Source organism: Leptodactylus fuscus, chromosome 2, assembly GCF_031893055.1.
Source record: "Leptodactylus fuscus isolate aLepFus1 chromosome 2, aLepFus1.hap2, whole genome shotgun sequence".
NCBI classification, from domain to species: domain Eukaryota; kingdom Metazoa; phylum Chordata; class Amphibia; order Anura; family Leptodactylidae; genus Leptodactylus; species Leptodactylus fuscus.
Genome location: NC_134266.1, coordinates 63,731,715 through 63,755,417, shown reverse-complemented (window position 1 = coordinate 63,755,417; position 23,703 = coordinate 63,731,715). Strand labels below are relative to the sequence as shown.

The window sequence follows — 23,703 nt, the reverse complement described above, 5'->3', positions numbered from 1 at the left end:
GGTCCAAACTGGGCTGGTTAGAGGCTCCCTCCACCATGAATTTGCCCAAACTGGGCTGGTTAGAGGCTCCCTCCACCATGAATTGGTCCAAACTGGGTTTTTTAGAGGCTCCCTCCACCATGAATTTGCCCAAACTGGGCTGGTTAGAGGCTCCCTCCACCATGAATTGGTCCAAACTGGGGTTTTTAGAGGCTCCCTCCACCATGAATTTGCCCAAACTCTGCTGGTTAGAGGCTCAATCCACCCTGATTTTCAAAACAAATGTTGGTGCCAACCTCAACTTACTACAAGGGCCAAATTCACTGCTGGTGACAAGCTCTCCTCACTGCAAGTGCCAAATACACATGTTTCAAGGTGTTTTCCTACTGTCAGAGAGGTGGTATTGAGTGTGTAAAGTGTGTAGTTGTTAGGCTGTGATGTTGGGGTAATAGAGGGTCTTTGGTGTGTTAGATGCCCCCAGACATGCTTCCCCTGCTGTCCCAGTGTCATTCCAGAGGTGTTGGCATCATTTCCTGGGGTGTCATAGTGGACTTGGTGACCCTCCAGACACGGATTTGGGTTTCCCCCTTAACGAGTATCTGTTCCCCATAGACTATAATGGGGTTCGAAACCCGTTCGAACACACGAACATTGAGCGGCTGTTCGAATCGAATTTCGAACCTCGAACATTTTAGTGTTCGCTCATCTCTACAAATAACCCTAACCAAACAGTGGCTAATTGTAGTAGCAGTGCAACACAAAAAAGTTCAGCAATGTAGCAATGAATCGCCTGTTATTGTAGTCTACCCAAAAGGTGATCAGGGCAGCCATCTCCAATCTTCTATGATGATTGTAGAAGAGGCCAAAGAAGCACACGCACCACTCACAGTACACAATTTTCACTAGACATTTCACGTAGATAGTTGCAGTTTACAAAAAGTTCTCAGAGCAGTTTAAGGCAGTTTATAGGGCACAGTTAACAGTTAAGTTCTCAGACAGCATTTGGAGCCTCAAGCTTGAGGCATCGCACCGCGGTGTTTCTACTTGCCCAGGGCTGTGCTTAGCTCACACAGGTCTTGATTCTCCAGGCTCACAGTGTAATCTTGCTTTGCTACTTTAGGGATAAAGAAAAGGATTCTGCACCCACAATAACACACATAGACAGGTGGATAAAGAGGATGCACCAAATCACAGAATGACCTGAATGAACTCCATTTAAAAGCTTCCTGTAAAGGGAGATGTTCCTACCCTGGCATAACAGTGAAGTGTCCCGCCGCAGTGTGTAAAGGATGTACCTTAAGATGATGAATCCCCCTTCTATCTGGAGAATACAAGTAAAGTGGATCATTTATGCATCAGTACTTTGAAGACTGAGATTATTTTTAGATCATGAAGTATAAAGTATATTCAAAGAACATGTACTGTGGAGGTGCTATATCTACATGTTATTTTGCAGAATTTTTTTTTTTTTTTTGTGGGCGGAGGCAGTGCTAACATACAGTCATGGCTGTAAGTGCTGGCACCCCTGAACGTATTTCTTCCAGAAAATTATTGCAATTATAGTTTATTTCCTTTTGTCCCAATTGGACATAATTTCACACAAAACTCCAAAAATGGTCTGGACAAAATGGTTGACTTTTTTTTCAAAAAAAATTATGGGTAAATATGTGATGCTTGCTCACACTCACCCGTGGCAAGTAACAGGTGTGGGCAATATAAAAATTACACCTGAAACCAGACAAAAAGAAGAAAAGTTGACTCAATCTATGCATTGTGTGTCTGTGTGAGTGACACTAAGCATTGAGAACAGAACTGTCTGAGGACTTCAGTATCTAAATTGTGGAAAAATTTCAACAATCTCAAGGTTACAAGTCCACCTCCAGAGATCTTAATTTTCCTTTGTACATAGTGCACAAAATAATCAAGAAGTTTATAAGGCATGGCACTGCAGCTAATCTCTCTGGATGTGGACAGAAGAGAAAAATAGTCCAGAAGGTGGATATGCAGGCCCATCAAGCTCCTGCAGGCTCAGGGTGCATCACTGTCAGTGTGAATTATCCATCAACATTTGACTTAAATGAAACACTATAGCAGAAGACCTAGGAGGACCCCACTGCTGACACAGAGCCAAAATGTATGTGTGTAAGTCTTGAGGACAGATGAGTGTAACATAAGACATTTGGTGAAGCACATTGTTCTACTGTTTATCAAAAACAGAATGAGGCCTATAAAGAAAAGAACACAGTACCAACAGTCAAATGTGGTGGAGGTTCAAAGATGTTTTGGGGTTGCTTTGCCGCCTCTGGCACTGGATACCTTGACTGTGTGCAAAGCATCATGAAATCTTAAGACTACCAAAGTTTTTTGGGTCGCAATGTAGGACCTAGTGTCAGAAAACTGGGTTTATATCCTGTGACATGGGTCTTTCGGCAGAACAATGACCCAAAACATACCCAGAACTTGATGGAAACAAAGCACTGGAAAGTTCTGAAATGGCCAGCAATGAGTCCAGATTTAAATTCCATTTAACACGTATGGAGAGAACTTAAAACTGCTGTTGGGGGAGGGGCCCTTCAAAGAGGAGAGACCCGGAGCAGTTTACAAAAGAAGAGAGGTCCAAAATTCCAGTTGAAAAGCAAAAAAAGCTTCATGATGGTTATAGGAAGCGATTAATGTTAGTTAAGTTTTCCAAAGTTATTATTTCTTCAACCAGATTTTATGTTGAGGGCGCCAGCCTATTTTTGCAGTTTTGTATGAAATTATATCATTTTTGCCTTTTTTCCCTTAGTTTTTGTGTTCTTGCAATACACACAAAGAATATAAAATATGTACAGTATAACAAAATATAATCAGTAACATTGGGTTATGTCTCACGTGGTAAGTATTGTATTATAGCAGTGGAGCCTTCAGGGGATGTTCACACAGAGTTTTTTGGACTGGATTTTGAGGCGGAGGCGGCCTCAGACTCCAGTCCAATATACGGCTATCCGTGACTGGATGCCGCTCAGTGCATACACTACACCAGCATCCAGTCGCGGCATTCTGCTCCAGATTAGGCTTTAATGATTGGGCCTAGTCGGGAGGGAGTGTCGTGAGGCGGAAGTCTGCGGCTGAATCAGCCGCGGAATCCGCCTGAAGAAAGGGCATGATGCTTCTTTTTTCCGCGAGCAGGAACAAACCGCTCGCGGAAAAAGCAACCCATTAATTCAATGGGAGGCGTTTTTTTGAGCCGGAGTCTGACACAGATTCTGCATCAAAATCTGGACCAAAAACTCAGTGTGAACTCAGCTTTAATGTCCATTCCCAAATGTACCAGCATTGTTATTTCAATATGCTCATTAACAAAAAAACAAAAAAATAACAGTTCAAACAGTCCTTCCTACTGGTGGTCTGTCTGGGCCATCTGCAGTCTGTTCTATCTATCTATCTATCTATCTATCTATCTATCTATCTATCTATCTATCTATCTCTATCTTTCTATATCTATGTATCATCTATCTATCTATCTATCTATCTATCGATCTATCATCATCTATCTCATATCTATCTATCTATCTATCTATCCATCCATCCATCCATCTATCTATCAATAACAGAATCCTCACCTTCCTCACACAACACGAGGTCCTCAGCAAGAGCCAAGCAGGGTTCATGCCAAACCACCGCACCACAGACCATATCTACACCCTGCACAGCCTCATCAAGACGCACGTCCACAACACCAGAAGAGGCAAGATATTCACCTTCTTCGTGGACTTTAAGAAGGCGTTTGATTCAGTATGGCACCCAGGCCTGCTCCTGAAACTCTTAGAGAGTGGAATAGGAGGAAGAACGTATGACGTCATCAAGAGCTCCTACACCGGAAACCAGTGCAGTGTGAAGGTGAATGGGAAAAGGACAGCATACTTCCAACAGGCCCGAGGGGTCAGACAAGGCTGTAGCCTGAGCCCAACGCTGTTCAACATCTATATCAATGAACTGGCTACAGCCCTGGAGGCCTCACCAACCCCAGGCCTCACCCTGAACAATCGAGAGGTGAAGTTCCTGCTATACGCCGATGACCTCCTACTCCTGGCCCCCACCGAGAAAGACCTCCAAGAAAGCCTGTCAGTGCTGGAAAAATTCAGCACCACATGGGCCCTACCCATCAACCAGAAGAAGACCAAAGTCATGGTATTTCAGAAGAAGGGCCACAATAAAGCCCCCACCCCACAATTCACACTGAACAGCTCCACACTGGAGAAAACCAACAGCTACACCTACCTGGGGCTGGAGCTCAGCCAATCAGGAAGCTTCAAAGCAGCAATAGAAACCCTGAAAGCAAAAGCCTGCAGAACCTTCCATGCCATCAGAAGACAACTGTACCACCTCAAACCACCGGTGAGGGTCTGGCTGAAGATATTTGACGCTGTCATCTCCCCGATCCTTCTCTATGGCAGTGAGGTTTGGGGCCCAGCCACCTACCCAGACCAGTCAAAGTGGGATCCCAGCCCAACAGAGAACTTCCACCTGGAGTTCTGCAAATACCTGCTCCATGTCCATCGCAACACCACCAACATGGCCTGCAGAGCTGAGCTAGGCAGACTCCCCCTATGGCTCACCATACAGAAGAGAGCGCTAGCTTTCCAGGCACACATCCAGGGGAGCAAGCCTGACTCCTACCACCACCAAGCATGGCTAAGCCACCTGAGCAAACCAGACACTCACCAACCAAACAACAGCCAACCACCAAACCAAAAACACCAACAGATGATAACCAAGGCCGAAATAAAGGCGACCACAGAGGCAAACAGAGAGCGGTACATTGAAGAATGGAGAAACGAAATAAATAACTCCAAGAAACTCACCGTGTACTAATCCCTACAAAGGGACTACACCATGGCCACCTACCTGGAGAGAATACGCCACCCCAAACACAGACAGACCCTGAGCCGGTACAGACTGAGCGCCCACAACCTAGAGATAGAGACGGGGTGATGCAGGCAGACGTACAAGCCACGGGAGAACAGACTGTGCCAGCACTGTGACCAGGGGGTCCTAGAAGACGAGACCCACTTCCTGCTACACTGCACCAAATACTCAGGTGTGAGGGCCGTCTACTACCAAAGACTCTCTGCCCACATCCCAGACTTCATATCTGCAGACGAGAAGAGGAAACTCTACATCCTACTGGGAGAAGAAGAGGCCACTGTGGAGATCGCTGCCCAATACGTGTCCAGCTGTCACCAAATAAGAGGAAGATGAGACTCCACGGACTATTATATTTATCCCAATACACCCACCCCTCCCCCACCCCCCCCACCCCACCTCCCCATATAGCAGTCACCAACGAAGAGGAAGATGAGACTCCACGGACTGTTATACCCCAAACCACCCACCCCACCCCCACGATACCCACCACTCACCCACCCGAGTCCAACTCCCCCCCCCCCACACACTTTACTAGCTTTGGCAATGCCAAATATCTATTCGGACGTGCCAATAAAGCTTTTTTGATTTGATCTATCTATCTATCTATCTATCTATCTATCTATCTATCTATCTATCATCTATCTATCTCCTATCTATCTATCTATCTATCTATCTATCTATCTATCTATCTCATATCTATCATTTATCTATCTATTTATCTCTCTCTCTCTCTCTATCTATCTATCAATTATCTATCTATCTATCTCATCTACTGTATATCTATCTATCTATCTATCTATCTATCTATCTATCTATCTCATATCTATCATTTATCTATCTATTTATCTATCTATCTATCTATCTATCTATCTATCTATCTATCTATCTATCTATCTATCTCTCTCATCTACTGTATATCTATCTATCTCATCTCTATCTATCTATCTATCTATCTATCTATCTATCTATCTATCTATCTATCTATCTCCTCTATTTATCTATATCTATCTCTATCTGTCTTTACAAAATTACAGTCATTGACAAAAAAAAAGAGAAAAAAAAAGAAAAACATATACCATTTTGCAGTTTGCTTTCTCCATTCTCCATAGCCTCAACAACTGGTAACTGAAGAGTAGTTTTAGAACTTGAGTGCCTGTTGTTTTTGAGACGATTTTGACAAAGGTTTATTTTGGGACCATTTTAGAAATCCTTTTAACTGCAGGCTCATCATTCCTTAAGAAGATTAGAGCAGTCCTTGAGTGATTGTGGAGATCAGATGCATAACATATGGCGATGATTCCTCTCCCCTCTGCTGGCAAGCTGCAGGCTGCACTGTGTACAGGTGCAGTAAGCTCAGTGGAGCCTTACAGAGCGTACAGAACTACCAAGAGCTGCAATACCTACAGCTTTACAGGCTGCCATGAATAATGCATTGGTATTCACATATAATGAGTTTATGTTTCCCCAGAGCCTTTCAAATAGTGATGTCTTTGATGGTATTTTCTCCCAGACATGTTCACATCACGCATTATAACCTTATTTTACCTCTCCTAATGTATTAGCTCCGATGTGATTACAGATGAACAGACTTGGCCTTATACACAGAATAGAAGCCAAACCATGATAATTGTATGTCATCGCCCAGTGTTCTTTTTTTGCATATACTGTATCACTTCTTCAAAAACTTTGACAGTATTCATACTCCTCTTTATTGTTCAGCAATACAATGCTGACTGCAATACAGATGACAAGATGTACAGTACAAGAATTGAAATGACTAAATTATACTAAATTATCAGATCGTTTTTCAGAAAACACTTTCTTTTATGCACATTTTAACTGTGTTTTCTCTGTACTTAAAGGGGTGGGTAAGTCATGGGGGAAAATAAATCTGTGTTTTTAGAAATAAAAAAAATAAAGTATGCCACCTTCTTTCCTCTTCAAGACTGGAGACTAACCACCACAGAAAACTATAGTGACATGTGGTACACTATAGCTTGTAGGGGTCAACTGTGGCAGGAACACACTTAGGCTCCGTTCCCACACTTCAATGTGTGTCGGCTTACGGGCGCTACACATTGAAATCAATGGGAGGCTTTTTAACCCATTGATTTCAATGTGTAGCGCGTGTGAGCCGGCACACATAGAAGTGAATGGGATCTGTTTTGAGCGCTGACACTCTGACAAGTGTATACGTGTCTGAATGCGCGGCGCGTTACTCCATGGGAACGGAGCCTTAGGCTGAGGCCCCACATTGCGGAAAAGCTGTTTTTTTTGTTGCAGATTTTGCTGCAGTTTTTTGAGCCAAACCTAGGAGTGGCTACAAAAGGAATCAAAAATCTATAAAAAGTACTTATACTTCTGCCTTCTGCTCAATTCACTTCTGGCTTTGGCTAAAAAAAAACCACAGCAAAATCTGCAGAAAAAGCTGGGTTTCTGTAATGTGGGCCCTTAGCCGAAACGTTCTGAGGGTCTTTTACCTTCTGATGTGTGAAATGTTGATCAGATAACTATTTGCGTATTCAGCACAGACTGCACACAGCTTTAGAGGAGACTCACCCCCTTAAAGAGGCTCTATCATTGGGAAAAGTCATTTTTAACTAAGCACATCCTTGCATAGCCTTTAGAAAGGCTATTCCACACCTACCTTTTGTATGTAAATCACCTCAGTAGTGTTTGAATGAGCCCATTTTTATTCATATGCTAATTAGCCTCTTGGTGCACACCGGAAATCTCATCGAGCACCCTCTGCTATTCTTTCCTATGGATGTGTACAGCACAGGCTTCCTGTTTGCACACACAGATAGGAGAGAATAGCAGAGAGGAGGCTTCTGAGTCTTCCTGTGCTGGCTGGGAGCTAATTAGCATATGAATAAAAACAGGCTCATTCAAAAACCACTGAGGTGATTTACATACTAAAGGTAGGTGTGAAATAGCCTTTCTAATAGCTATGCAAGGATGTGCTTATTTAAAAATGACTTTTCCCAATAATAGAGCCCCTTTAAAGAAAAAAAGTGAACAGTCCTAGCATAATAAGATAAGATAAGATAAGATATTCCTTTAATAGTCCCACAATGGGGAAATTTCAGTGATACAGTTTCATAGATGGTACAGTAGTATATAACAAGAGAGAAACACATAGAAGCTCATGGCAGATAGAGAAATCCTAGGAATCATAGCAACTAAAAAAGAAAGAAACACAGACATACTGCAGGATCATTTAGTTCTCTGTGCAGATTGATGTTAATAATAATAATAATAATAATAATAATAATAATACAGCCGACTTGGTTGTAGGACACGAGGAGGGGGGGTCACAGCATGTGGATATAACAAGCAGAAATTTTTGCAGAGGTGGGGGACATAGGCAGCTATCATGATAACATGTGGTAGTTCCTTTGGTAGGTGGTGAGATCTCCTGCTCACAGCTGATAGTTCGGTATCTTGCATCAGCACTATTGTCCTTTTAACCACAAAAAATGCCCCAAATGTCCTTCATCACAAGCCGTCCTCCTCCTCCTTACCACAGTGTTCTACTGCCCCAAGGAAGTCAGAGACCATCCAGGTATACAGGGTGCTGCTCTCTTGCCAAGCTTCCATAAACACATGGGGTAGGTGGGTGATGGTAGGTTCCCAGGTTGTAACAGAGTCCCACGTGTCCACAGTAAAAGAAAGAAATACCAGTCAGCTGTAGCATCTTCACACATCAGCAATTGACGCCAGAAATCATCTCCTTGAACGAAGAAATAGTTAGATATACTACCTCCCAACAACATACCGTCCCGTACCGATAGGAGTCCCTCTCCCAGGATAAGATGCAGGACACTAAATCAGGCCAACATGTGGACCAAGTTTCACAGCTGAAACTCAGTCATGTGAATGTGCCTTAAAATCCCAGCAAGAAATCAATTTAAAAAACAAAATGCAAATTCTAAAATGTAAATTTAAACTGATATCATCACGGCGCTTCCTTACTGAAGATCTGTGAGCAGTCAGTAGTGCTGAGACGCTTGTATTACCGCGCATTTTACCTATATGGCCATTACATTAAACACCTTTGCTGTACAGCTGACACGTATAGTAACATTTACTACTCATTACTGTAATTAAGCACTGCATTCTGTTCCTGTAAAAAGTGCTGTGTACAGCCAGTCTAACATGAATGTTGTATTGCAGTGACAGATTTTTTTTTATTAGACATGAATCATACACATACAGTAATATGCTGAACCACATGTGCTGTGCTTATGCTTTGCTTCATATTCTACTAAAGCAGGTAACCATGCATGGCAATTCAATGATTGTTTATGTAAGCTTATAATGAATGATTGGTGTAATTTACATTGTAATTGAGGTACATTGGCATGTAGGGGATAAGAGTCTTCATGAGATGAGCTGTAAACGCTTTTCATCTCAGAGCAATTAAACAATTATCTGCTCCAGATCCGATGATATTTATAAATGTGCGCAATGAAAGCTTCAATGGCCTCATATGGCTCACATCTTACATATACACGTCACTGTTGCTCTACATCTCTGCGGATTCGGTTTCTGTTGGAAAACAATACAAAGGTAAAGTAAGCTTCCTAAGTATATAGAAAATATAATTAGTATGTAGATGTTAAAAGCCTTTATAGGAGATTTGCTATTTCTACTGGGCTAAAAATGAATGGCTTTAATGGTCCAAAACTGAATTTTCATACCAATGAACTATGCACAATATACATCATCAGTATGTGATCTGTTGGGGTTTCACACCTGGGCCCCGCACAGATCATCTGTTCTAGAGTACACCACCACTCCAATTCAAATGATAGGGGTGTCGCAGGTGCCATGCCCACTACATAGCTGTGGTTCCAGTGAACTGCAGTTCTGCTCCTATTACTTGTATCCGGGGCTGCTTGAAAAGATGATCTGTGTGGAGCTCAAGTGTTGGACCCTAACAAGTCACATACTGGTGACCTATCTTGTGGTTCAGTCATTAGAATGAAAATTTGATTAGGAGTCAAATAACCCTTTTAAGGCCGGGGCCCAACGGGACGGAAACGCAATTTGCCCGCGGCGGAAATGATGCAGGGAAAATCATGGCATTTTACAGTAGGGGCAAAGTGGATGGGATTCTAGCGAATCCCATGCCCACTTTGTGGTTAAAATCAGATGTGGGAAATCGCAGCATGTCAATTATACCTATGGAAACGCCGGTGGTTTCCCCATAGGTGTAATTGTCACAGAAAGTCTGCGAAGGAAAACTAAACTTTCTATTTAAAGCACTGCGAGAAGAACCAAGATGCATTGCCTCCACCTTTTTTCCTACTGCGCTTTTTTGCTGCGTGATGTTCCGTGGGGGCCTTAGCTTAAAAGATGAATGAAATCTCATTAAAGGGATCCTATCATTGGATACCCCTTTTTTTCTGACTAAAACGTAGGAATAGCCTTAAGAAAGGCTATTCTTCTCCTACCTTTAGATGTCTTCAACGCATCGCCGTTCAGTTGAAATCCGGGTTTTCTTTGGTATGCAAATGAGTTCTCTTGCAGCACTGGGGGCGGTCCCAGGTGTTCAAACAACACTGGGGGCGTCCCCAATGCTGCAAGAGAAATCTCCATCTTCGTCTGGAACGGTCTGTGTCTTCTTCTGGCGCTGGGTTCAAACTTCTACGCACGCGCAGTCAGCTCTGCCATCGAGCCTCGTGCAGAGCCAACTGCACATGCGCGCGGCCATTTTTTTTGTGGCCGCTTACGTAAACCAGAATGGTTTTAGAGATAAATTTGGGACCTGCATCTCTATTTCCTGAAGGATCAGGCTCTGTGCTTCGGTACCTATTAGATTCTTTATTTCTAAATAGCATCAACACTTCTGTATATTGATGAATTTATTGTAAGAATGCCATTTCCTCTTACTGTATTTATATTCACTATGGTGGTGAAAAGTACCACAAGAAAGTAGAACCTGGATTTGTCTGTGCACAGGATAAAACTTGTGCTTCTAAACCAGAGGTGTGATTTACAGGAGAATAAATATTATTAACAAGCAATTTAAGCAGCAAATGAAAGAACTAATAAGATTGTAACAATCTGATACATTTCTTTACAATGGAGTATAAAATTTATATGGCAAAAAGAAAACAACTTCAATTTAATTTACCAGAATATTAATTTTATCACCTCATATACATAGACTGATATAATAATTACCGCACAGAGGACGACTACAAAGAATAAAGGGATTAGCTCTTACTCACAGTCATTCCAAGTACATCTTCAGAATCAGCTGTTATGTTTGTGTACCTCAGTCCAGTACATGTACCGTATATCTGACTACAATGTTACCTGTATGATATATTCTTCAGCATACCGCCCCCCCCCACACCTATAATCTCGATCTGTAATAATCAGCTGAACGCAGTTACAGAAGGGTTTGCAGTTGCTTCTTCTTTCACGTATAAGCTGGCCATACTCATCAAGTGAATATGGTTGTGCTGAGACGGATAAGTTGCCACAGTCATGACATGACCAGAACGCTAAACTGATAAATTTGCCTTACCATCTAATGTGTACAATGGCTGATGTTATGAGAGATAAGATGCAGGCATGTTGGATTCCCATATGCCTGATCCTTTTTCTTTTGGGAAGTCATGTCAGGCAGTGACTTTCTCCACTTTTAGAACATATGTATTTGGGTTGAGAGGGGCAGGAGAGATCTAATGTGTATGGTCAACCTTAGAACTGAATCTCCTCTCCTCCACATCTCCCAGTTTTGTATATGGCATGGACCCTGGGTCTGTGCAAACCAAATATCACTAACATACCTGGTACCTTCCCCATGGCAAGGTGTTTGAGTAATTAGATACCTAGTTCCTATTGTCCAGCTAAGGGCTCGTTCACATCTGCGCCTGATCTCCGTTTGTCGGGTCTGGCCGTGAGTGCCGGGGAACCTTTTGTGCTCTCCGCGGCAAAACCGTTTTTTATTTAACCGGACACAAAGCACTGCATGTCTGGCTTTGTGTCCGGGTAAAAAAAACTGTTTATCCGCGGAGAGCACAAAACGCTCCCCGGTGCTCACGGCCGGACACTTTCCAAACCCATTCAAATGAATCGGTTTGAAAAATGACTGCAGTTTTCCGTTTCCTGTACAGTTTCGGACAGGAAAACGGAAACCTGCATAACGGAGGCCGGGACGCAGATGTGAACCCAGCCTAAGGTGTTTACCAGAATTTGGCTGTATTACCTGTGTTTGACCTCTGCTTGTGCTATTTGACTGAACCTGTGCTGTTTGCCCTAACCTTTCCGGTTACATACAAACTCTGCCTGCTCACCACAGCATGTCCACTGATTATATCTCTGCCTCCCTCCTCAATGTGTCTCTTGACCCCACCCTTAGTCAACTGTCACTGAGCAAAGACTATTCCAAGAAGTAGCAACCTTGTGGTTCTCTGTAGTGTATAGATCCTTAAAGCGTATCTCCAGGTGGAAACAACTTTTCATAAATGAATAGTACTGGTACTGGTTAATATATGAATCATTGTACTATATCTTATTAAGGAGATCTGTTTCACCACTTATTAGGCTGTTCTCCTGCTCCTTATCTTCAGCCAGACTGCTTGTTTACATTATATCCATCTCTGTATTGACATACAACTCTATGGAGAATGGAGGGATTGAGCAGGATTCTCCTGGTTAGTGGCTGGTTAATTGATTTATTGCCTCATGCCTGCACTCCTAGTCTCTTATCTACAACCTAGCAGTGGTGAAAAAGCAAGGAATAGCAGAGTGTAAAGGCAGTTTCTTTTCTGTCTCCCCTCCTCTCTCCATGGATTAATATAGAGCAACTAACTTTGCTTTAAAAGTGGAGAAGAAAACATATTTCTTCAATAAGATATATTACAAAGTTTTTCATATTAACCTGTACTTTTCAGCTATGAAATATTGATTCTAGCTGGAGGAATACTTTAAAGGGCGAATATCGGGGGACCACTTAAACAATGCCTTTAGAAGTAACTGAAAATGAAATCTGTTCAGTGACAGTGGGGGTCCACACCTGCTCTGGTACATAACTCATACAGGAGCTAGTAGTCTTTTTAAAAAGATTTTATTTATGTATTTTAATAAAATATCACAGAAATGCTGTGGATGTGAGCTATTCACAGAATCACAAAAAGGTAATAGATATGAAGTGCTGAGGATTTAATTGTGACAATCATGGCCCATCTTTTAGGGTTCAAAATATAAACTGCCACCAACCATAAGCACATGCTTACCTCACTTGATGTCCATTTATACATGCTGCATGCCCTAACCCACCCTCCAGCACCCAAAAACATAGAACCTACAGAGTAGTCTCAAACCCCTTAAGTCAGAGTTTCCAAATATTTACAAACTCTTAGGGACATTGCTTACTAATATACAGTAGTTGATATAGAGGGACATATTTGTTATTAAGCTGGAGTCAAGGCACCTATGTTGGTTTTTTTAGTCACCTTCCAGGCCATAATAATGATTTCCTAGCATAGAAAAGCCTTATCATAATAACTTTGCACCACAAAGCTTATCAACTAAACATAAAAGAGGCATAAGGGGTCGTAGGCAGTGGCGTAATTAGGAATGATGGAGCCTCATGGCGAACTTTTGACATGCCCCCCCCCCCCCCGACCAGTGCCAAAGACGCCGACCAACTGACACCTACACCCCGCCCCCCCCCCCCCGGCATTTCTGCGCACACTATAATGCCCTATAGTGGCCCCTGCACACAGTATTATACTCCATTTTGGCCCCTGCACACAGTATTATGCCCCATAGTGTCCCTTGCACACAGTATTATGCCCCATAGTGGCCCCTGTACACACTATTATGCCCGATAGTGGCCCCTTCACACAGTATTATGCCCCATAGTGGCCCCTGCACACAGTGTTATGCCCCATAGTGGCCCCTGCACACAGTATTATGCCTCATAGTGGCCCCTGCACACAGTATTATGCCTCATAGTGGCCCCTGCACACAGTATTATGCCCTATAATGGCCCCTGCACACAGTATTATGCCCCATAGTGGCCCCTGCACATGGTATTATTCCCCATAGTGGCCCCGGCACACATTATTCTTCCCCATAGTGGACCCTGCACACAGTGTTATTCCCCATAGACGCCCTTACACACAGTATTATGCTCCATTGTGGACACCCATTAACAATTATTATACTCTGGAGTCTTTTTAAACCACAGAGTATAATAATCGGAGACCCGGGGGGATAAAAACATAAAAAACCACTGTTACTTACCTATCTCCCGGCTCCGCTGCATTTTCCGTCGCTGTCAGCCATCTTGAATGACGTCCGGGACGTCATGTGACTGGGGGGTCTGTGTCGCGATGCATATGGATGCAGGTCCCAATAATGTGACGTCACGCAAGTAGGCCCGAAGCATGCCTAGAGTGCGGAGAGGTAAGTAACAGTGTTTTTTATGTTCCAATACCTCTACTGGGCCTCTGATCATTATACTCAAGGGTCTTAAAAGACCCTTGAGTATAACAGTGCTTGTGGGGCCTGCGGCATCACTTACTGATCCCGGCCCCTGCCAGGATCAGTACGTAGTAGTAACTCCAGCCGGTACCGGCCTATTAAAAAAAACACAGCAGTAGCGGCTGTCGCTGGGCCCCTGTGGCAGCTATCCCGCGCCCCGTGGCAGCTGCTACCCCTATGGTTATGCCACTGGTCATAAGTGGTGTTATTTTTTGGGGCAGAATTTCAATAAGTAAATAATAATTTCTAACTATTTTAAGCATTACCAAAGCTACAATAGTTTACTCGATTTATTCCTACATGACAAATGTTGGTGGTTGTTGTTAGTTTGGAATGCATATAAATTGTGGAAGCTTATTTACAATTTCAGGTAAAACACAATACATTTTCAGTCCTGCCTTATGTACCCAGCGCTTGACAGCTTTTGTTCTGTAGAGAATAATGGTATTTGTGTTCTTAATGTTAGCTGAGTAACGGTAATTCAGTGAAAATTGTGTTTCCTCCCAAATCATTCTTGGGATAAGCAGAGCTTAATACATAGCTGACATCTCTCTGGCAGGAAGGAAGTGGGTGACAACAGTCTTGTATTTTTAGATGGCCCCAAGATTTATTTTAAAGAAGGGTCCTTAGAATTGTATAGCGACTCATTTAAACAATCCCGTAGTCATAAAATGTGAAGACCTTTTTTTGAAAAATATGGAATAAATGCATAATAGCCATCAAACAGTTTCTTGGCCTGACATTTATAACAAAAGTATTTTTAGATAATATGGCCATTATCAGTTTGTTCATAAAATGTTTTGTGACATTTTTGCCTAAAGTGACTGAAATACAGTAATAATGGTCTATCCGAAGGATGCTCAACAATCAGACATTGATGATGTGGTCTTATGATCACAAAGTTTTGGTCTTAGTAAAGTGAACAATTTCTTCTAAATGCAAAACCATATGGCCATAGACAGAGATGTTACTAGAGGCTCCTGGGCCCCAATGCAAAATCTGTAATGGGGCCCCTACCTCTCTCCCATTTAGAACAGTGGTATAGTTCATGTGGCAAAGAGACCTTTGGGGCCTCCTCATGATACAGGGCCTAGTACAGACTGCTACACATGTTTGTCTCTTCCTCAGAGATTAATTGTATATCACAGGGAATCTTATGCCTAGCCATTTCACTACAGCAGCCAGGGATATGTAGCATGGCATACCATCTATTCAGGAGAAAAACTGTTCACATAATACATGGACTGGCCCGGAGAACCAAAGCTGAAACCCCTCTCTCTATTAAGTGCCTCATTTTGGCTTAAAGAAGAAGGTCCCAAGGGGCTAATTCTGATATGTTACCAAATTCTCATGTGTCATTCACCTTTGTTATAAAGAAAAATATTACTGTACTTTAATTCTTGTGCAAAAATAGGTTTGTGCAACAATTGGCAACTGTTTTACACCAAAAAACTGGCCTAGAGGGAAAGATGATAATATGGGAAACGTCTCACAGATCGTAAATCTAGTTTATTAAGGACTTGTATCTTTCAGATATCTATCTTACAGATGTAACAAAGTTCAAAATGGGTATTCCACAAAGCAAAAACACCAGGACCTTTCTACCGCTACAGCATCCAGAATGAATATGGGCATGACTGGTGATGGGCTGCACGGCCATTGAAGTGAATAGGAGTGCCATCCACCACCAGTCACACCCAAACACACTGGCTGCTGTCAAGCTAAATGTCAAGTTGGAGAGGTCCTGACATTTTCGCTTCATGGGATAACCCCTTTAACTTGACTCTTAAGAAGTCTATTTGGGTAGAGATAACTTTTCATATTACATTCTCTGCACTGGAAAAACATTCTTACTGCATAGAAGAGAGTCTCCTGGCACCCCAAGTCTTTTTCCTCTGCGTCCCTTCTGATGCTACAACTCTGTCACATAACCAATTTGCTAGTCTATAGAGTAGAGTAGGGTCGGTCATGTGACGCAGGCCTCGTTCACATCTGCATTGGTAATCCATTCAGGAGGGTCCCCATGTGGACTCCCCCGAACGGACTACCGAACGCATTTGCAAGCGGTGTGCAGTGAAAGCACACGGAAAGGGGCCACACGGTAGCTCAGTGGTTAGCACTGCAGCCTTGCAGCGCTGGGTCCTGGTGTTCAAATCCCGCCAGGGCTTATACCATCTGCAAGGAGTTTGTATGTTCTCCCCGTGTTTGCATGGATTTCCATCCCATATTCCAAAGACATACTGATAGGGAAAAATGTACATTGTGAGCTCTATGTGGGGCTCACAATCTACATAAAAAAAAAAAAAAAGCACATGGATCCCATAGACTATAATGGGGTCAGTGTGCTTGCCGTGAGATCTCCACAGGGAACATGCGGACAGGAAAGTACTTCACAATCTACTTTTCTGTTTATGGGTTCCTTGTGCTTTCACTGCACACCACTTGCAAAAGCATTCAGTAGTCCATTTGGGGGGTCCCCATGTGGACTCCTTGAATGGATGTGAACCAAGGGTAAGAGCCAGAGGGAAGGCTGAACACAGAAACATCTTGTCCCCACTGCATTCTTTAAATCTAATAATTGGGGCACCAGGACCCTCATTTATAGAGTAAGGATCACTGTGACTGCACTGTGAAAAGTTATCTTTCCCCACATAACCCCACTAACACGTTACCTGCACTGCATTGACTATAATTTGTTGACTATAATAATAATGTCACGTTAAGCTCTGCAGTATCTGTATACTCATTGGTAAAATCAAAGGGGGTCAAAGAATGAGATAAAAATGTAGCTTTCCTCACCAATCCCCCTTCTTATTGATGTATAAGAAATCCTGTGTGACGGTATGTGTCCACAAAATAGACATCAGTAAGGATCCAGAATGATAATGGCTGAATGCTGCTTCTTTCTTTTTTTAACCCATTCTGAGACTCTCCAAAACGTTTTCCCTGCCAGAAAACCACTTTAACCTCTGTATTGTTTTGACGTTCCCAAAGGTCCATAAGTGGTAGGCAACCAATGCCGTACATCATGCATTGATTGAATTAGCCCGGTATTCCACAGAGAGATACATACGTGAGGATTTCTTTATTAGGCATTTTGTCGCTTTGTGACAGGGCTAGATATTGTGCAATATCTTACTGTAAATCTGTTACCATTCACACAATGGAGCTGATAGAAAAAAATATTGCTTGTCGAGGTGGATTTGCTAGGAAAACCTTAGCAGTCAGATTTCGGCAGAATTCAGTAATTTAATACCTATAAAATATTATCTGTAATGTACAACAATAGCAAACATTTGTAATACGCTTTTCTCACAAGGATTTTGGAGCGCAATGATCTATGGTGATCTGAGTCACACGTTCCCCAGCAGTCAGGGGAGGCTGTCCTATATGACTGATAGTTACCATTGATTTATAATATAGGAGACGCTACAAGTAATGCAGATTTCTCACTGTATCCGGTTGTACATAGCACATATGTTTCACTGAATTTAATAGCAGTCGTCTAATTACAACTCTTACAAATCTTGCGCTTTCTTAACCATAGGCCTTAAGCTCATTTCTCTTTTGTTATTTCTCAGTGACTGAAGTTTAGATGTGGTCAGCACCTTCTAATCATTTCCTCTATGTTTGCTAGAGAATCAGCAAAATTATCTGCCTGCGACTTTGATTCGAGGTTTAATTATGCCGTCTAACACTGAGCGTTTGCAATATCTCTCCCTTCAGAGACACGTTGACATTTAATGATGTGGATATCTGCATCTCGCTTAATTCAATGTATTGCTTTGAGAGCAAGAACTTGTATGAAATATGTAAAGACAGCAAGATTTTCTAAATGGAGCTGCATAGACGGAGCATCATTAATATCGGTCTTGTTAAAATAAAATCAGTAAAATACAAAAAAGAAACAAACATCACTTTTGTTATAGGAAGATCAATGTGTTTTTGTAATTATTGGAATTTCTAATAGCTACTGGAATTTAGAAGCTGATAAAGATGATTCTAACAATAAACAGAAATATGTCTGGAATCAAAGCTGTCAGGTCATTTCTGCTGTTGGATCACGGAGAGAGGATGATCTATGTGATATATATGGTTTATATGAAAGCACAATAGTAAATCCTGACAGGACTCCTACGAAAGATAACAAGAGTCCTGATTACTCCGCCCACATAATGTGATTGACAGTCTTCTGTGTACCAACACTGATACAGGGAAAGCAGTCAATACACACTCCAGTCACATTAATGTGACCACCTGTCAAAATCCAGAATAAACACCTTTGGCAGAGCGGACCACTGCGAGACGTGCGGGAAGAGAGGGGATGTTGTGGTGATGTTCACTGGGATGTTGAGTCATGACAACTCCAGTGTCGTGGGCAGCTGTGCTAGGTTACACGGTTGAGCATCCATGGCGCGAACAAACCAATCAAGGTGGTCCCATATATTCTCGAGTGTGTTCAAGTCCGGGGAATTTGCTGGCCAAGGGAGTACGGTAAACTCATCCTTGTGCTCCTCAAACCACGCATGTACACTGCAAGCTTTATGACACGTCGCATTGTCCTGCTGGTAGATGCCATCATCCTGAGGAAAAACAATTCGCATGTAGGGATGAACATGGTCTGCAAGGATAGATGCCTACTTGTATTGGTCCATTGTGCCTTCCACCCAAATGGCTGATGACACGTGCCTTCTGCGATTAGTTATTTAACGTTGACATCAAAAGTAGGTGGTGGTCATATTAATATGACTGGACTGTGACTATGTAGGCCGGAGTAAGCAGAATTTTTACTATATAAAGTACATGATTGAATTATGCATAGTGACCACAAAAATAGCAATTTTTTCCTCCCTTCATTTTAAATGCCCTCTTTGCATCTTTCTCTGGCAGCACACTGGTTTGTATCCACTTGTCGCTAAGAGCTTAAGACGCATTGCAGAAGGAAAAGACCCAACAGACTGGCATATGCATACCTGCGGGCTGGCAAATATGTTTGCTTATCATACACTGGGCTATGAAGATCTGGATGAACTGCAGAAAGAGCCCCAACCTCTAATATTTATTATTGAACTCTTAAAGGTAACTAAATTAAGTTTATTTAATTAGTCTATCTCTGTATTAAACAGGATTTTCAGGATTTATTTAGGACTGAATTTTTATTTTGGACGAAACAGTGGCATCCTCGCCCATTGGTGAAAAATAAAGCTGAACTGTGATTGCAGGTGCAGGACATAGACAAGTGAGATATTGTTTTTGGACAACTCCTTTAAAGGGAGTGTAAAGCACCATGGAAGTAATGGTGCTATATAAATAAACAATAATAATAATAATAATAAGGAATCCTATAATTGGATACCTTTTTTTTTTTGACTAACACATAGGAATGGCCTTAAGAAAGGCTATTCTTCTCCTACCTTTAGATGTCTTCTCCGCACTGCCATTCGGTAGAAATCCGGATTTTCTTTGGTATACAAATGAGTTCTCTCGCAGTCCCCAAAGTGCTGCGAGAGAACTCTCCAGCGACGACGCCATCTTCTTCAGGAACGCCCTCTCCCTGTGTCTTCTTCCGTACTGGGATTTAATCTTCTAGCCCTCAGGCTATCTGTGCAGTCTGCTCTGCCCGGGCCACAAGAAAATGGCGGCTTACACCAGCTTACTGTGTAAGCTCCCACAACAAAATGGCCGCTTACACCAGCTTACTGTGTAAGCAGCCATTTTCTTGTGCCGTGAGCATGCACAGTCGGCTCTGCCCGAGGCCTGAGGCCTAGGAGATTGAAACCCAGGACGGAAGAAGACACAGGGAGAGGGCATTCCAGAAGAAGATAGAGACGTTGCTGGAGAGTTCTCTGGCAGCATTGTGGACGCTCCCAGTGCTGTTTGAGCTCTGGGGACCACACCCAATGCTGCGAGAGAACTCATTTGCATACTGAAGAAAACCCAGATTTCTACCGAACGGCAGCACGGAGAAGACATCTGAAGACAAGGCTGCATTCACACTGAGTTACGTTGGCGTTTTTTGTGCTGTTTTTGTGCTGATTTTGCACATAACGCCGTGTATATGCTGCGTATACGCCGCGTTTGCACCGGTCAACATGACCGCAAAATAGCGCGGCGCAAACGCGGCGTATACGCGGCGTTATGTGCAAAATAAGCACAAAAACAGCACAAAAAACGCCAACGTAACTCAGTGTGAATGCAGCCTAAAGGTAGGAGAAGAATAGCCTTTCTTAAGGCTATTCCTACGTGTTAGTCAGAAAATAAGGGTATCCAATGATAGGATCCCTTTAATGATGGCAATACACAAGGTCCAGTTACAGTGGCCACGATCAAGTGAATGAACGCACATACAAATGTTTATTCCCAAGCATTGCCCGGGCAGATATGCCAATGATCAGCTGAGCAAAATAGTTTTGCTTCTTACAAATGCTAAACTTTGTGGGGCCACACGGTGCCTCAGTGCTTAGCACTGCAGCCTTGCAGCGCTGGAGTCCTGGTGTTCAAATCCTGCCAAGGGCAAAAAAAACAAAAAAACATCTGCAATGAGTTTGTATGTTCTCCCTGTGTTTGCATGGATTTCCATCCCATATTCCAAAGACATATTGATACAGAAAAATGTACATTGTGAGCTCTGTGTGGGACTCACAATCTACATTTAAACAACAACAAAAAAAAAAGCAAAACTTTGTGGGACAAACAATCTTAAGTCAGTTGTCCTTTTATATCGGGATACTTGTATGAAGAAAGTACCAACCAATCAACTTGCTGATATCGAAGATAATTTTTTTAACATACAACTTCACCCATTAATTTGCCATTGAGCTATTTGCTCAATTTAGAAACTCAAAAAGAAAATGTCAATTAAAAAATAGTTCAAATTGCCCATTGTATGTCCCATTATAATTAGGAATTAGACTGTATCTTTCATGCTACAATGATGTGATTTGTAGACTTTACTCCCTCCTTTTTTCACTTACAGGTAGAATCCCCCAGTATGTATAAGCGAGAGACATGGGCACTGAACAATGATGAAAAGCTCAAAGCTGTTCCAGTGTTACATGGAGAAGGCAACAGGTTGTTCAAGTTGGGACGCTATGAGGATGCAACCAACAAATACAGGGAAGCGCTCATCTGCCTAAAAAATTTACAGACCAAGGTACAGTAACATAACCACAAAAATATTCATACAGCTTGTTTAGTGGATCTGGCAGTAACTTAGTATTATGTTGTGGAATACGTCTGGTAGGAATGTAATGAAGCTGGCTGGACACGAAACAGCAGAACTGGACTTCATTTATAGTAATTCCCTTACATCGGTACTAGCCGAGTTATCCGCAACTTAGTTACACCCAAGACTTACAGTAGGGCTGAATTATGCAACAATCTGGGAACTGAGTGAACAAGAAATATGAAGCACATATTACAACACAAAAAGATAGAAACTTACCAAATCGATGACGGAACTTGGCAATGATGGGGCAAATGGATGACGGTGATTCCATCCAGACTATGAAGCAAACAGACGCTGGTAGTCCAATGATGAAACCAAGAGGTGATCATGATTGAACAACCAAACAGACCATATCTGACCCTGACTACAACAATAAACATCAGGCAACAATTTGGGTATGGCCATTTTCCACTTTTATTTTGGGAGTTCTGTCTGATTTTTATTGAACATCAGGACTACTTGGCATGTTCCCTGTGGCGGGCAGCCCTTTGCCAGTGCTGTCTCTATTTTCACTTACAATTTGACCCTGATTCTAGCTTTCCCTAAATATTTCCTAAATGCAGACCCTACCACTTGACACCACACACCTTCACTTTCCCAACGACTTTGCCTAATGGAAACTCTAATTTGCAATAGTGAGCACAATACGGACAAGAGGAGAGTGCTAGAACCTAGAGACAAGAAAAAGCTAACTAAGCAGATCAATAAATAGACAGAAAACAGATTTCTATAGGGACACCAGAAACAAACAATGGAGCAGAGCACATGATAATATAACTGGAACTAGAAAAAACACAAAATACAAGCACTACACTAGCAGGATTATTAGTACCTGGGAAAGGAGAGTGTTTCTATTAAACTTCATTTTTATTACAAGGGAAATTTGACCATGGGAAGAATATGCAAATCTGTCTTCCATGATGTAATTAGGAAGTCAGCTTCTGCCTCAGTATTGCAAACCAATAGAGGACGCTCACTGGAATGTGCAAGCCTGTCTTCCCTGATGTAGTTAGGAAGACAGAATTCCAGTGAAATAACCCAATAAAGGTTGCAATGACGCTGGGATTATTACCAGGTATAGTCTCTCAATCGAGGACGGCCGTTTCTTCCCATGGTCCTTTGCGAAGTGGAGTGCTAAAGGCTTAATAAGTCTCCACACACCTATATGGTAGTCTCTCCCCAAGGAGTGACAATATCCCCTTAACCCTGTCTAAGCCTCTCACCTCTACCAGGTTATAGTCCTCTCTACATCGAGCTGATGAGATGCAAGTACATCGAAACGGCCGTCCTCGATTGAGAGACTATACCTGGTAATAATCCCAGCGTCATTGCGAAACAAAGGCCTCTTGGAAGGTCGAGCATGATGCAAAAGGGAGCAGCCTTTATTGGGTTATTTCACTGGAATTCTGTCTTCCTAACTACATCAGGGAAGACAGGCTTGCACATTCCAGTGAGCGCCCTCTATTGGTTTGCAATACTGAGGCAGCAGCTGACTTCCTAATTACATCATGGAAGACAGATTTGCATATTCTTCCCATGGTCCTTTGCGAAGTGGAGTGCTAAAGGCTTAATAAGTCTCCACACACCTATATGGTGGTCTCTCCCCAAGGAGTGACAATATCCCCTTAAGGGAAATTTGAACATTTGAGACAGAACTGTAAATGTAAAGGTTTTCCTACAAATATCCATAGTATAGGGGATAAGAGTCTGATCGCTGGGACTCAAGCATCATAAGAATGGTTTCCTGTATGAATGGCACAGTAGTACACTTGTAAGACCAACCCTCAGTTTATTTCTATGGGACTGCACTCAGCTATAGTCATCACATAGAAGTGAATGGACTGCTGTTCACTCATACACAATACCGCTTCATTCACATGGGGGTCTCAGGACCCCTGTTTAATTGCTTGAATTCCTAGCAGACCGACCCTCTGTGATAAAAAAACTTATCTTCTGTCCTGTGGAAAGACGATAAGTGTTTTTCATGGGAAAACCCCTTTAAGTCTACAGATTTTGAGATGTTAGATTTTTATATACTGCATACATTGTTCTTTAATAGGATAGACAGAAGCTGG

At 42.4% G+C, this 23,703-nt stretch overlaps 1 protein-coding gene across 2 annotated transcripts in view; it reads left to right on the top strand.

Annotated features, from left to right (window-relative positions):
* Positions 1-23,703, top strand: part of AIPL1 (AIP like 1 HSP90 co-chaperone) — a 59,099-nt gene that overhangs the window by 23,566 nt on the left and 11,830 nt on the right. For both annotated transcript variants that reach the window (XM_075263892.1, XM_075263893.1), the window contains exons 3-4: positions 19,291-19,479; positions 21,377-21,553. In XM_075263892.1, the coding sequence (XP_075119993.1) occupies positions 19,291-19,479; positions 21,377-21,553 (366 nt within the window). The remainder of the gene's footprint in view (positions 1-19,290; positions 19,480-21,376; positions 21,554-23,703) is intronic.